Source organism: Pseudochaenichthys georgianus, chromosome 1 (assembly GCF_902827115.2).
Source record: "Pseudochaenichthys georgianus chromosome 1, fPseGeo1.2, whole genome shotgun sequence".
Lineage (NCBI taxonomy): Eukaryota > Metazoa > Chordata > Actinopteri > Perciformes > Channichthyidae > Pseudochaenichthys > Pseudochaenichthys georgianus.
The window spans coordinates 34,710,147-34,726,729 of NC_047503.1; the positions used below are offsets into that span (position 1 = coordinate 34,710,147).

The following is a 16,583-nucleotide window of genomic DNA, read 5'->3' on the forward strand; positions in this document are numbered from 1 at the left end:
TTACAGATTTAGGCATTTAACATGTTATAAAATTGTTAAAAACAAAGCAAAACCCTTTTCATTCTCATTGAACCTTTTAGTGACCCATTGCGCCCTGTAAGATAAAACTTATGGTTCTCCGAACGGTTATATAGGATAGTTATTTGTGACATTTCTGCACTGTAAACTAAGCACATTCCCCGCAGCCTTTGCTTTATTACCCATTTATGCACAGACTATATTAGGAACAATTGAAAAAGGGTATTGTCTTTAAATCTGATTATGAAAATATCTATGAGTTCAATCTAAAATGTAAAAACAAGACGAAATAACACCTTTACTCTGCTTATGTGTGCATAACTTGTTATGAGTTCATAGATAAACCCTTGATTGTAAGCCTTGTAGTTTTTGAGATACAGACATTTTATTTTCCTCCTATAAGTATTTGGGCACATGGGACTAGTTTTTTCCATATATAATTTAACATATAGATGAAAACAGCAGTCCCATGTGGACAACCAAATGGTTTGACTGATTTTGAAAATGTTTGACATACCAAAGTATCCAATCTTTATTTCAGACTCAAGGTCCATATCACAGAAAGACAAAACACACATCAATAAATAAGAAGTGAGTATGCTAACAACTTAATGCTTAGCATGTTACACTTACATGCTTAATATTAGCAAGTTATCATGCTAACATGCCAACATTTACAACAGCAGGCTGATAAGCTCACATTCTTGATACAACTTCCTGCTGTACAAGCTTGGATACCATATTACTATGATAATAACAGATGACATGTGACATGTCAGCTTAAAGATTTGCATTACTACAGTCACGGCTGATTGAGCCTAAGAATAGAAAAGTTAATACATGTTTTCTAGCGTGTATAGAGCATTATTGCCCCTCAGAGCTGCTGCTGCGGGACTCTTGTTTTCTGTCTAATGGAGTGTAAACCTCAAACAAACACCCCCAGAAAATTATTTGGAGGCCATATGTGAAAATTTAAAAATTAGCAGGAGAGCGTTTAAGACAAGTGCTCCCTGTAAGCTGTTTGCTTAGACCTGCTGCACACTGAGATCTAATATTAGTTCCCAAAGTGGGATCCTGGGACTGCCAGGGAGCCTCAGGGAGCCTCAGGGAATTGGATGTAGCCCCCGGAAAAAGGAGCTGTAGTTGAGTTTCATTTCTATTTAAAGACGTTGAATATGCCTATTCTGCCTTTTTCACTCAGTATCACAAACTGTATACTACTTTAGTCCGTTAACTGATGAGACTTCATAACAAACATAACAAACATAACAAAATAGAAGTTGGATCCTGCTTATAGGCTGTCCATATACAAAATATTATTTGCTTGGAGGAAATTATTTCAGGGCTATCTTATTTGACAGTAACCCTAACCTTTGTCCATTTAATTCCTAACAGTATGTCCTTAAGCGTGCCAAATGTGGGACAGGTATGATTATTGTATGTCGGCCTACAGTAAGTATGTCCTGAAAAGAAGGGGGATTTTGGTGTTTTTAAAGAGGCCCTATATGATTTTTGGGTTTTTTCCTTTCCTGTATGTCTTATAGGTTTGTGTGCATGTAAATGCAATGGAAAGGCTCAAATTCCAAAGTCCTCTGATATTTTGCTCATTTTGCTCAACCTTTGCAATTTTACTTCTCAAAAATCTCAACACATTAACTTTGTATTGGAGTAATTTTACCTTTTAGAAGAAGATGAACCTTTATTAATGCCCCTAGGGGGCAATTCAGTTGTTCACTCTGGCTTGCATTTTATTTTATTTTTTTAATATACACACGCAGTGATAGGCGCACACATGCACATGCAATACAAATACAGTTACAGACTATACAGAATACACATGCATCTGGAGAGGGCCAGTGTGAAGAGGCTGCCAGTCTCGCCGGCGCCTGGGAGCAGTTGGGGGATTGGTGCCTTGCTCAAGGGCACCTCGGCAGGGCCCAGGAGGGTTGCTACTTTACTTCGGCTACATAAAGGCTCTGGAGTCAAACATTTTTCTCTGAAACCTGAAATAGCTAAATATGATATCACCAAGTTGTTGGAGCTCTGCCACCTTTGAATTCAGTTAATGGAGTTCCCTGCTGAGGGTGACAGGAAGCATCATTCTTTTATGTCAGCAGCACCCTAGGATCCGCCCCCCCAAACCCACACACAGTGTCCGGGCTCGCTGGCCGGTGAGATAGAGACAGGGGGATATTGGGATGGGGTGCACTGTGAGGCGGAGGAGAGAGAACAATCACATGCTCTGACTTGCTCTGTCAGTGTCAAGTTATCCGGTATTAAGAATAGATGTCGCCAGCCAAATCTTTCAAAAATAAAATACATATTAGAAAAGACAAATTGCTTCTACGGGAACAAAAAAATACTTTGCTAATGCTTTTTTAGAGCCAGCCATTCTTGTGTTTAATTTAATGTATATTAATGTTCTTATTATTTACAAGTTACCATGTTTACTACCACCAAATGACAAGCTAAAACCCCAAAGAATGTCATAGCCTACTTAACAGCGTAACATTATTTGTTTTCTGTTAGGCTTTGCATGTGCCAAATTTGTATTGCAATCAGGCACACGTGCCTAAAAAGTAAACTAAAGTATTTTTTCCTACCGATATTATACGAATGTCCCGTTCAAGACTGTATTACACCGTATAGTCTGGCTTCCGGGACTACCTTGTCTTATTTTGAAGGTAAGAGACGAGTATCTCCGCATCGCCTCTCCCCGGCTGGCTTGACGCGGCTCTGCCTCTCCCGGTGCGCCTGAACTCCGGTACCTGAACACCGCAGAGCGCGTCCGGCGGCTGAGGGGACACAAACGCACGGGGAGTCGCCTTGTTGTATTTAACTTTACTTTTAATTTAACTTAAAACTTCTGCGCCAAATTCCTCTCTATTTTTCCTCGTTTTGATCCCCCTAACTGACCGACTGAGTTAGGATATCGACAGGGAGGGGGGGGGGGGGGAGGAGGCAGAGGACCAGCGGGCTGCACTCAGATGGAGCACCAGGGCTCCGGGAGCTCAGGGCGCACGGCGGACCCGGAGTAAATGACACCGGTGGATGGACGCTGCTCCCCGGTAAGGAATGCAGACAAAGTTTTGGGATTTTTTGCTATAATATACTTTTTACATTTGCTCTCCTGTCCCATGCACTGCCTTTGGTGAGTGTCCGTGGCACAAAAGAAAATGTCCAGAACCTATGATGACGCTTTCTCTGTCAATGGCGGTGTCTTCCTCAAAAAAAGGAAGAAATTAAAATAATATTTCCATAGGCTGTTATAAAGTGTGGTACTCTAAGTGACCTTAGAGTACTTTATTGTAGGCCTATATATTTACATCATACATTATCACTTCAAGGATAAGACTCATTTTGAGATGTTTGGATTTATATTATTCTGCAATTAATCATAGGATTAATAACACTGGTTCTCTTTGAGCTTTCTAAACCAGATTGATGTTTGGAAATGCTGTATCCTCATAGACGACGTTTATATGCCATTTGTTGGCCTTCAGAAGGATGATGAATATACATTTATAACACTTAGAGTTAAAGGAAAATGTTGCAATTTCTGGATATTAGTTTTTTCTTCTGCTTTTATTGTGCTTGCCACCGTAGGTCATTCATGTTTAAGATTGGAGGCAATTTATGAATTTGTGATGAGGGTTAAAAACGTAATGGGTTTCAGAGGTCTTATAAATGTATTTTGTTCAGGTTACTGATATTTGGTAGGATGATGTAATTTCCACATGCATGGCCTGGTTGTCAGCAAGGGAGGCTCATAATGAGTTTTTTAAGTGTTTTGAAAGGATTCGTCAGCAGGTTTTGCAGAAGAATGCCTTTCTATTTTTTAATGACTGATTGATGTCCGCCCATCAGCTACTTTTGAATCACAACAAAAAGCCTAAACTGTTCGGCCCTGGACTCCTCAGACAATCCAGGATGTGTGCCCATATTGAAAACACAAAAGAAAGAAAGATGCTGGCTGATTCAATCTCATTATTTTTCATCAAATGCACACACAAGCTGTGAACTTGTGTGCCAGCTCTCCTCTTGTCCTGTCACACTGTACGCAATGTTTTATTATATATATGTATATGCATGCAAAGACACATGATTTGCCAACACAATTATCCTCATCCTTCTTGTTTGTTTTCCAAATAATCAGTTTCTTCCTAAGAAATTGGTATCCTTGGAATACATTTAATAGAATCTCTGCTGGGATCAATAACCAATGCGATGAGCACACGGTGGACCAGAAGGAAGAGTGTTTGCTGTGCACTCGAGACAATGTGGACTGTGTCACATGCTCCAACTCCCTTTCTGCCAAACTCCACTGCATACTGCCCTTTACAGCAGTACATGTGAAGAAATGAAAGTAAAAACAAATGAAAAGCCAATAAGTGAATCTGCTCTTGTGATCACGCTGTTAATGAAAACTGAGATTATCAGACAATTTGACATTTCCTACATGATAGTCCCATGCTGCGAGAAATTACAGTCAGAGCTTATAAAAATAAACCACAGTCTGATGTAACTCGACAATGTTGTGAGGTTTTCTGTTAAATTAGAGCTTAAGGAAAAAGTATATTTCCAAGAGCTATAAGTTACATTAATCATCATGAGTGGGAATTTATTGCAAATGAAAAAACACTTTAATCTGTTTATTGCTATATGGAATAGCAGTCTAAGCTACTCTCTCTCTCTCTCTCTCTCTCTCTCTCTCTCTCTCTCTCTCTCTCTCTCTCTCTCTCTCTCTCTCTCTGAATGTCCAGATTGCTTAAAGCCTGTATGGAGTAAAAGCATCAGCAGTAATGGCCAGTTGTCATGAATTGCACAACTGTAGGATTATAATAAAGTGGACTAAGTGCTTCCTGTTGTTTGCACTGATTGTGTTTTCACCTTTAGCTAGATTTATGTTTCCTGCACAGGTTTGCTTGCTGGCTGTGAGTCTTCTCCTGAAGGTCGCCTATTGTTTCAGAGAAAACACAGAGAAGGATCTTTTTTTTGGTTTAATGCTGCTGCTTCGCTAGAGGGTAAAGGGTCTCGTGGACAGGATGGCAGGCTTGACAGTGAGCGCAGTTTGGGTTTATTTTGAGTAGCTGCATTGCCAGCCACAAGGCAAAAACAGCAAACACACACACACAGTCACATGGTACACACTCACACATGATGCATCAATTATGTTGTTGTGTCCTGAGCAGTTTGCCGTTGCCCCTGCGCCCTCTTTCAGGTTCAGGCTGTTCACAGCACGGCCATGACGGGCACCCATGACCCAGACCTGCATGAGCAGCACAGAGGACCAACGCAGGAGGAGGGGGATGAGGAGGAGGAGGAGGAGGAGGAGGAGGAGGGGGAGAAGGTGCATGTGTCAGTTGAGGGAGATGAGAGGGAGCAGGAAGAAGAGGAAGAGGAGGAGGAAAAAGAGGAGCTGCCGTACCCCACTCTAGCACCAGTGGTTCTTTTGGCTCTGACCCAAACCAGCCCACCCCGCTCCTGGTGCCTCCGAGCTGTCTGCCACCCATATCCTTCACCTAAAGCCCTGCGAACTTGTGTGTGTGTGTCAGTGTGAGACTGTTTATAACGTGAGAGAGACATTGTCTGTTTGTGTTTCGGCTCTGTCCTTTCTCAAAGCCGTTGTACCTACAAGGCCCCAGCGCTGAGATGTTTACTTTACTTTTAAACACAGGAGAGACAGAAAGAAGGTCTGAATTGTGAGCGTGTGTATATATATGTGTGTGTGTGTGTGTGTGTGTGTGTGTGTGTGTGTGTGTGTGTGTGTGTGTGTGTGTTGGAAGACCTCAGTTATTTCCTTGGACCCATTAGCTGTAGGAAAATATGGGTAACATTTGTCCCTGATTGGAGGTTTCCATAGTAACAAGCCCTAATGAATCTCCAGGGTTACAGTCGCCTGTCAGTAGCATTGTTACCGGCTTCCGTTAATACAGCCGAAAGAGTCACAACAGAGTAAGAACTCGCATCACCTCCCAAACCTTGCTCTGCTTCTGTCTTCATCATCTCGCCTCCCATTCCCCTCCCTGTCTCTCACTCTCCGTCTCAGCCTCTATCCACATCTGCTGATGACGTGAAGGTGTGAGTGTGTGTAAGTCTGTTATCAGCGCTGGATTGCTGTGTGTGTGAGTAGCTATGAATACTCCGAAGCATGCATAAACGTCAGCAACACCTCAGGGATTTGTCAAGCCTCTCCAAATTGAACATTTTCCACTGCTTATGACTCGGTGTGTGTGAGTGTGTGTGTGTGTGTGTGTTCCTCTGCGTGCGTGTGTCGCTGTGCGCTTGTCTAGTGTGCACGTCCGTATTTGCCAATGTCAGCACTCTGTGTACTCTATAAAATATGAAGTCATAATTGCTGAATAAATAAAATGTACACCAAGAGGAAAAGAGTACGAAAAAAAACTACAAATGCCATAAACAAAACTCCTCTGTACCCTGCTGGGCTTCATGGGTGCCTTGTACTCTAACTGTGTCAGCACAACTTAGTGGACACACACACACACACACACACACACACACACACACACACACACACACACACACACACACACACACACACACACACACACACACACACACACACACACACACACACACACACACACACACACACACACACACACACACACACACACACACACACACACACACACACACACACACACACACACACACACACACACACACACACACACACACACACACACACACACACACACACAGGCGTGTGAATGCCCTCACACAAACGAGGGAATCTCCCATGGAGAGGCTCTTTAGAGGAATCACCTGGTTGCTTGGCAACAGCGTAGCTCTGCCCCGACGGCACGGTTACTTCTGATTGCAGCGTTTGTTTGTTTTTGTGTGTTTGCGTGTCTGTCAATCAGTCCATGTCCATACAGCATGGCTACTGGCGTGTGTCCAATTTCCTGTTTATCGTATATGTTTCTATACTTGTGTGTGGTGTGTGTTTGTGTGTAACTGAGTGATCTGCGGGGTAAGTAATGTGGGTGGACGTTGTTCGACAAGGACATTAATGTGAGCACACTGGGAGGGGGACCATCCCCAGGAGCTGTAAGTCCCATTTTTCCTGAGGTGACCCCTCCTTCCTTTCTGCCTTTTTTCTTTGCACTCAATACAAATTACAAATTCATTTCCCTTCTCATGTCCTTCCATTTCCTCCCTTTTTGAAAACACATGTGCCAAACCTTCTTTGTGCCATGTTTACAAAATACTGTACATCTCTCCACCCTAGCACATCTGTCTAACACATTTATTTGGAACAAAAAAAACAACAAGATTGGATTTTGCTATTATATAACATTCTCTTGTACTCTTTCAAAGCTACATTGATTTGTGTAATTTCCTGTTTCTTCGGGAGGAGAATCACTCGGAGAGTGGAACAAGGTGCCCACTTTGTGAAGTGCTAAGCTCTCCCATGTAACATATGACACACATGGAAGCACGCACACACGTGGGGATGTGCGTGGGCAAGCCGACACACACACATACGAAAACACGCACTCACTCACACACACACACACACACACACACACACACACACACACACACACACACACACACACACACACACACACACACACACACACACACACACACACACACACACACACACACACACACACACACACACACACACACACACACACACACACACACACACACACACACACACACACACACACACACACACACACACACACAGACAGACACAGGACATAACTTATTCAGCAGTGCATGAAACATTCAGAGCGTTTCCTTTTGTTTAAAGATGAGAAAAGCTGTAGCTGTCACTCCTATACAAGTATCTCCTCCCGCCTTTCTTCTTCTGCACTCCATCTGGTTTCTTCTTTCTCTCATCCCTCTTTACTCACTATCTGCCCTCCTATTTATCTCCCTCTTTTCCTTTTCCTAAACTGACTCTTAATTGCGTTGAGGTGTGTGTGTGTTTGTGTGTGCGTGTGTGAAGGGGGATTGATAGGGAGAAAACGATGAATAGGAGGAGGTCCTACTCAAAGTAGGGTTAGCTGTCAGAGGCATTTCAGCCAATTAACATGATTCGTGCAAGTGTTTCCATGGTTACTAGCTGTTACATTGTAAGGGGGTGGAGTCAGAGGACTTGACAACCTGACAGTAACTTGACTTGGACCACCTTCATTTCAGACACACACACACACACACACACACACACACACACACACACACACACACACACACACACACACACACACACACACACACACACACACACACACACACACACACACACACACACACACACACACACACACACACACACACACACACACACACACACACACACACACACACACACACACACACACACACACACACACACACACACACACATCACAGACTTTGAGTCTAACTGGGTTACGTTTAATCAAGTCTGTGTGTGGATATCAGAGTGCAAGCGGGGGTCTAAGCAGCGGGCGCATGGGGGAAGTCGTGAGCAGGTTGCTCATTCATACAGAGTCGCTCACATGTGAGGATTTCCATCCAAACCACACGCTTTTAAGTTCAATACCACTTCATAGTTTGGCCAGACTTTAAAGGGTTTTAACGTTATTAAATAATTTTGATAAAAAAATAATTTACCTGGAGTGGATTCTCCTCACCCAGTTTGAATGCATTTGTCTTCTAAGGCAGCTTTCTAAGGAATAGCTACTTAACCTAGACAATGTGTGTATACATTTCTCGCCCTGTGTTGTCTAAGAAAATGTTGCTTTCCTCCAATGGGTCCCTGCTGAACAACAATTCCCATTATGCACTTTGTTGTGGTGCGAGAGAGAGAAAGTCAGGATCACCAAAGTCATTATGATTCATCGTCTGGGTCCAATGAATAGATTGTACGGTAATCAATAGTCTTTGGAATATGTCAGTATGAGCTGACTTTCTTACTCTAAGATGCTATATTTTAGTTAGTCATGCAACGGAAGGAGCCACAGGTGTCTTTGTTTGTAATAATCCAGCTGTTGGGCAATGATAAATGTAAGTAAATCATTCACATTTGACAACAATCCATTAGGGTTTGCAGTGAGTAAATGTAAGTAAGCCTTTAATAAGTAGGGTTTGGTCCTCATTCTTTGCAGAGCCATTCAAAAATGGCGACTGGAGAGGTTTTACTAATAAATTCAAGGACTGGTAAAAAGACAAATAAAAAGGAGCCATGCTGAAGTTATTCTTAATGGTTTGAACTTGATACATATAGAGCTATAAAGATAACAACGTCTATTGTTTAATAAAGTGTGCCTTGTGAGGCAGTGGTACGACGTTGTAAAACCTCCTCCAGCTGAAAAACATGGCCGTATATTGTGTGTGTATCCAGATGGCCTGTGTGTCCCTATGGATGATCCTTTTAAGATAATGAACATTGCAGATGAAAATGTTCCCTTTCGCTGGCCTTGGCATGTATACCCAGCCAAGGGTGGAGGATGATGCCTGAAAGATCAGGCTGATGTTATCTGATCTGATTTATAATGTCGGCCTGACCTTTATTACCTGTGTTGGCACTCGAGGGGAGTACAAGAGGGGGAGAGCGCGAGAGACAGGGAGGAGGTGGTATATCTTGGCGAGGGAGGAAGAACAAGAAGATGAGACAATTAGGGAGACAGGATAAAGCATCGAGGCCATGTAACATTTTCAATTGTTTACACTTTAAGCTCTAATGGTCAGAGTCTTAACCTCTTTCAGTGCACTGAGCCTTTTTTTTACTCAGACATGAAGCCATTTTTCTTCGTCTCATCTCTAATTTCCCTTGTTTCTTGCCCTCTCTTTCTCTCCCCTCTACTTCTCCCGTAATGCCTCTCCATCTCTCTGACGATGTTAATTATTAAGGGTAGTTGTAGTTTATCTGTTGGCTGAGACTCAGCTTTCTAACAGAGAGACTATAAGCTCTTCCCAAGGGCAGGCATATGTGAAGATATGTAGAAAAAAGAACAGGGGGCGGGGCTGGCGGTTCGTAGAGAAAAGGAAGTGTGCATGGGAGGCAAAAAGAAATGCAAGAAATAGTACGGAACGAAGATGGGAAATTATACCACAGTGTATGAAGGAAGAGGGATAGACAGAGGGCAGAAGGAGCAGAGCAAAGAGAAAAATAATTGGGCCAAAGAGAGGGGGAAAGGGCTGTAGATAAAAATGAGAAATGATGGAGGGAAAGGCTGAGTGTGAGAGTAGATAAAGGAAGAGCAATGAAGAGGCTGACACAGAGGGACAGCGGAGAGGACGTTCCCTTCGCGTTTCATCACTGATGTTGAGTGATGGGCCAACTGTGGAAAAACTCCCCTCGCAACCATCACTCACACCTTGACCCTGCCCTGCGCCTTGTTTTCACTCTGTGTGTGTGTGAGAGCGTGTGTTTTATGGACACTCAGGGTAACTTATAAAGATGGAACAGGATTAAAACGAGTCTCCTCAGCAGTGAGGAAAGGATGGAGCTGCGCTAAAGGACATCGTGTGTGCTTTGAGAGCGTATTAATTATGTTGTGTTCCAGTCCAGACAGGATGCAAGCGGATTGTGAAACTCAGAAGTCAGTTCCCACGGTGAAATGGGGGTTCCCATGGCAACGAGAGCGAAGGGAGGACACTGGATTAGCCTCTCTCTCTCCCTCTCTCCCCCTCTCTCTCTATCTATGTCTCAAGGGTGATAAAGGATTGTACTCTCATTAATTTTTCTGCCCTCTCGAGAGCAAAGTGTCCGGGGAAGGGACTCTATGTGTGAGCGTGTGTGTTTCCTATGTGTATGCTTCCAGGCTTTATTATGAACGCGTCCTTGGCTCTTAAATACGTTCCTGTCATCCATTCAGCAGTTTTTAAGTGTGTGTGGCTGTGTTCGCATGAAGGCAACACAATCATTCCTTCAACTTTCCACTTTAGACTATTTTCCTCTTTATATACTATACACCTCTTCCTACTTGAGTGTTTGACAGCTAGATGCACAAACACCCGCCATATATGCAAGTTTACACTTAATCTGACTTCAAATGTGTTTCCTGGTAGCTCTCTTTCTTTTGTAGTTGTGAATATTAAACATGTCAACATGTCCTGTCAGCGTCTGTAAATTCAAGTTGATACATTTGAGCTTATATTAGCAATTTCCCACTCTTAAAAAAGTGCTTTTTGAGGTTACCCCTTTCAGTTCTGTGCCTGCACATTTGATTTTGCAAGCTGTTAAGTGCAAAGTTGTGCACATAACAGTTGTGCTTGAATATATTTTGTAACATCAGTCTTGCATCTTTTTGTTTGCAAGGGCGACATGGCTCGAGTTGAATGTGCCAGTTTTCTTCTTTAGTGCCTCCTCTGGGTTTCTACAGACCATTGACTCGATACAGCTGGGTGTCAAAGCAAAGGAAACACCTGAATAGATGAACGGAGGAACATAATGAATGCAGATGATTCCACATCGAGCACAAAGGGTCACTGCGTGGCTTGATGAGAATGAAAATGATGGTCTTATCAGTCGCCAGATCTCAAAGGGGGAATTCAGAGTAACACGTTTTACAATTTATATATACAGTCCATGGTTGTGCAGTGCTTTTCAATATCTTGGATGGATGATATGTATCACTCAGGTAGAGTTTAGAGTGTTGTAAAACCTAACCTAACTGGTCTGGCAGTTTGTGTTGGTACACACTCTTGCTTCAACCCTTCATGTTATTTTCCTTTACGTTTTTGCCCATCTTTAATTCCATTAATCAGATCTCAACCCTCTTTAAACTAAAACATTGACCCAGCAGCTAATACCTAAAGAATATTGCAGGAATGAGTCTTAAACCAGGATATCAGTTCCATCCCTCGCGTTGCCAGAATTACTGTCTCCGCTTAACACTAGCTTAAGTGTTTGTCCCCTTTTTTCCCCCGTATGACATCAAATGAAATACCCCACTTGTGAATGTTAAAGGTTATATGTGTCTCTAAAAAGGCGGTTGCTAATAAGTGTAAAAAAACTAAAGACTGGAGATTTCAGAAGTTGTCTGGGACATTTTACGCCCTCATGCCATCCTCGAAAACAAATCTACTTATTTGTGGTGACGTTAAAGTTATGCATCCATGGTGTAGTTTGTTTATAGCTACATGTTAGCTTTCTACTTCTTTTGATTGCATTAACACTTCAGAAGTCTGGGTGGTGTTGTATCAGTTCAGTTTCTGTTGGCTTTCTGTGGAGGGTAACTAATTGTAATCAATGTTCAAACTCTGCTGTGGTGTTTACACTTAACCTCATGTCACATGGTTCGAGCGTGTGAGCATTTTGGCCATCCTCCTGAACTGCGTGACTCTCGGGATGTTCCAGCCCTGTGACCGCACACCCTTCCTGCTGCAGGTAAAACACACACACACACACACACACACGCACGCACGCACGCGCGCGCACGCACGCACGCACGCACGCACGCACGCACGCACGCACGCACGCACGCACACACACACACACACACACACACACACACACACACACACACACACACACACACACACACACACACACACACACACACACACACACACACACACACACACACTCACACACACACACACACACACACTGAAATTACAAACTAATTATGCTCAGCTCTGAGACTTTATTATCAGGGGTCTGGAAAGTCTTTGCTTTAATTTTTTTCTCCCTCTTAATCAGTTTACACTAATCCTCTGTGTGTGGTTGTGTGTGTGTGTGTGTGGTTGTGTGTGTGTGTGTGCACGTTTGCAGGCTCTGGATGATGGCATCTTTGTGTTTTTTGCTGGGGAGATGGTTATGAAGATGGTGGCTCTGGGGATCATAGGTCAGAGCGGCTACCTCAGCGACACGTGGAACCGATTGGACTTCTTCATTGTTGTGGTGGGGTGAGTTGTTGGACAGACGCACACAACCACGTGCACACCTACACACACGCATTTGACATTAAATATAAGCCAAAATCGTGTGTGTGTGTGTTTTGTGCAAAGCTTAGACACTTGTTTAATGCCAGTTAAATGTCAAGCGTGTGTGTGCGCGTGCTTAGAGGAACCGGTGGAAGTTTATGTGTGTGCGCGACAGCTCTGCAGAATGACAATGGCATCATTGGGTCCTGAGAGACAGAGACCTCGGTGATTGGTAGTTAAAAGGCTATGTATCCCAGATACAGTGCACTGCTGGATTCCCTGTAGACGCCAGAATTGGCCAAGGTCAGGCTGATCACGATGCCATTGACACAGCGGTGGCTTTCCCTCTGCGCAGAATGCTGGAGTACTCGCTTGATGGACACAACGTCAGCCTGTCAGCCATTAGGACCGTCCGGGTGCTCCGCCCACTACGAGCCATCAACAGAGTTCCCAGTGAGTTTGTCTCCTTATTCCTCCAACATTCACTGCACTCAAAGCAGGGCTGGGCAATATATTCATTTTAAAGCCATGTTGTGATGTTAAACTTGTGTTAAATAAGTGATGTCTTTCCCGGGTCAAATGCCGAAATACAGTGAAGAGATGTTTTGTGAAGTAGTCAGACTGTTCTAGCTGTTCAAGTTCATTTACAAGTACTGTACTTAAGTCAAATGTAGAGGTACTTTACTTGAGTATTTCCATTTCATGCTACTTTATACTTTTGAAAATGTTGTTTCTCCACTGCATTCATCTGACAGCTTAAGTTACTTTGCAGGATCATATAATTAATAAATCAACTAAAGGATTATGATATAATGAATAATAATAATAATTCACCAATGATAATCCAAAAAATATAACATAATTATAAGGAAAACAGTCATTTTAGTTTTGCTATTTAAAGTAAATGTAGCTGTTTATATTCTCTATCACCCAGCCCTACTCAAAATGTAAAAGGTTTTGATTGTCTTTCGTTGTTTTGGCTCTGTACATTGGATTTGAAATGAAACACTAACTGTGAGGTTAAAAGTGCTGACAAGGCCTTTTACACATCCGACCAGTAAAGTTGGAGCAGAAGAGTGTCCTCTGACTTTAGGACAATGCAGCAGGTCGAAGACGGTTAAGACAGAAGAGAGATGGAAAATAAGGAGATGTTGATGGTCAAACCGTACAACAGTTCTTGACTCAAGACAAGACACTGACCTGACTGCAATCTATAATCAGTGGACAGCAACATAAACGTCACCTGCTTTTGTCTCGATTGTGGTCTAGGGAATCAATTCTCCTAAGATCCAATTCCAAAGAAAAAAGTCAATTTCCACACACATTAGTCTTCGCTGCATTGATTTATTTAAAAAGTGTCAACATTTTGACACACGGGGGCCTTTCTCAAGACATATTAAAAATCATTAAGTATCACATGGATTAAATACAGCCCATAATTGCATGGTAGCACAAAGGGCTCAGATCAAATGACCGACTGCATTCCAAATCATTATCTGGTGTGCTTGCTTCAGACTAGAATGAGGGCAAAAGGCCTCAGAAACAGGCAAGATGAAGATGTCTGCAGTTCAGGCCTGGCAGAACATCAGCAGGACAGATTCCAAGTGTCTCCTGACATCTGTGGGTCATAGCCTTCAGAAAGCCACTGACTTAATATTAAATATGATGACTGTGAAAGAAAGACTGCTTTCACTTTCAATCCATCAACTCTCTGTCCCCTATATCTGGTGGGCCAAGTATAAAAAGGGACGCAATGTTTGACATGGAAACACCCTTACCTGGAAGTCAGCAATCACATACAAAGCCAAGACAATGAAAGATATGTTACTGTCCTTGAACTCTCCTAATTTGATTGCCATTAACAGCTCCAGCTTTCCTCTTGATGAATGCATGTTTAAACAAATAAGGACACAGTGAACAAAGTCAAGGGAATCATTCAGGTTGTTCTTATCAGCTTCACACACTGGCCATCCATTTTTTTCAAACTCAGTGACCAAACTCAGGCTGAGTGTGTTTCAGGTAGCTGAGTGTGTTTCAGGTAGCCAAGTCTAGAAGCAGTGAATAGGAAGCATTTTGTATCTGTGCACTTTAGCAGAGTGGAGTATTATTGTTTGGATGGTAACTATTTACCATTCAATACATTACTGCTCCAGTTTGTGCAACATACAATAAGGTGTCTCCTGTCTAGAGTGACCTCCAGTGACCTTTATTTTACCATAAAGTTACAGATGCTATTACATTCCACGGATGTATAAAGAGAACTGGATGCAGGATGAGCGTGAGGCTTTAAAGCCACTTTTTTGTAGTGACCAAACTGTGGCATTGCAACTTCTGTGTCAATTAAGGTAAAGCCATTTGGTCATAAAAGTTGTAAAATGCACTAATAGTTTCTGCTCTATGGGCAGGAAGATATGAATAATGTTATACTCAGAAGTTGAACTTTTGTTGGCTTTTCTCAATAAAATTCCCTCCACTTCCAATGCTGTTTCCAGCCCTCTTTATACATCCATGGTGTGTCACAGTTGCCTATGGTGTTTGTGCTGCATGTGTGTGTGTTGGCAGGCATGCGTATCCTGGTGACCCTCCTCCTCGACACACTTCCCATGCTGGGCAACGTGCTGGCACTGTGCTTCTTCGTCTTCTTCATCTTCGGCATCGTCGGCGTGCAGCTGTGGGCGGGGCTACTGAGGAACCGCTGTTTCATGGGAGAGGATGTCAAAATGTGAGTAACCATAGTAAACAGCAGATGTCACTTCAAGAGATTCATTGGCCTCATTAGTTTGAAACCTCTTTAAAAAGTTTGCTCACAACTGATTAGCTTCTTTCCCATAGCTGTTATTTCTAAGAGAGGATCGATAACACTGATAGTCTGATCTAGTTGTTCTCTAATCAGCGCCGTCTGAGAGCAAGTAAATGTGTTTCCTGCAGTAACCTCCAGCATTAGGGATCTTAGGGATCACAAATCAAGGGATTAGGAGGGCTAAGTGAATTTCTATGTTCCGGTATTCAGGGACTCTCAGTGGCTGACTCAACGTGATCCCTCAGAGTTTCACTGTCCCTCCAGCTCTCTCATACATGATCCTTCACGTCATGCTCGATATCTGTCTAACCGACGCTGGAACACAATCGCTCTCAGTCTCGCTCCCACTCACATGTACGAAAACATGATCAGATAATATCACATAAGATCAGATAACATCATGTTCAGCACCTGACCTCACATCTGATCAACCTTCCCACTCAGATAATAATCCCTGACAGTGGTGGCTGTATGTAGAGGTGGGGGTTCATCGGAACAGCCTCTACTGTTGTACCGTTTGATTTACTTAGATACAATGTTGTTTAATAATTATTGTGCAGTTACTGTTACTTAACTAAAATATATGATGACACTTTATTTTAATAGCAGAACACTCAAAGCAAAAACTAAATTAAAACCAGAAAAGTTCACTCAGTGGGATGCAATCAAAAACACTAAATTATTAAACATATTAAAATTGGAACTACTACCCCCGCGACCCGACCACGGATAAGCGGGAGAAGATGGATGGATGGATATTAACATTAAGTAAAGAAAATATACATTTGAAAATATATAGTCCTATAATCACACTCTCGCAGACTTTTCCGGTGTTTCTAAATTAGATGACAATGTATTTGTGTCA

At 42.6% G+C, this 16,583-nt stretch overlaps 1 protein-coding gene across 1 annotated transcript in view; it reads left to right on the forward strand.

The window, feature by feature from the left end:
• The first annotated feature begins 3,000 nt into the window (after positions 1 to 3,000).
• LOC117448170 (voltage-dependent T-type calcium channel subunit alpha-1H-like) overlaps positions 3,001 to 16,583 on the forward strand; it is a 53,341-nt gene continuing 39,758 nt past the window's right edge. Inside the window, 6 exon segments of the mRNA XM_034085335.1 lie at positions 3,001 to 3,086; positions 5,240 to 5,529; positions 12,286 to 12,379; positions 12,767 to 12,900; positions 13,274 to 13,371; positions 15,481 to 15,640. Coding sequence (XP_033941226.1) covers positions 3,057 to 3,086; positions 5,240 to 5,529; positions 12,286 to 12,379; positions 12,767 to 12,900; positions 13,274 to 13,371; positions 15,481 to 15,640 — 806 coding nt within the window. The 5' untranslated portion in view covers positions 3,001 to 3,056.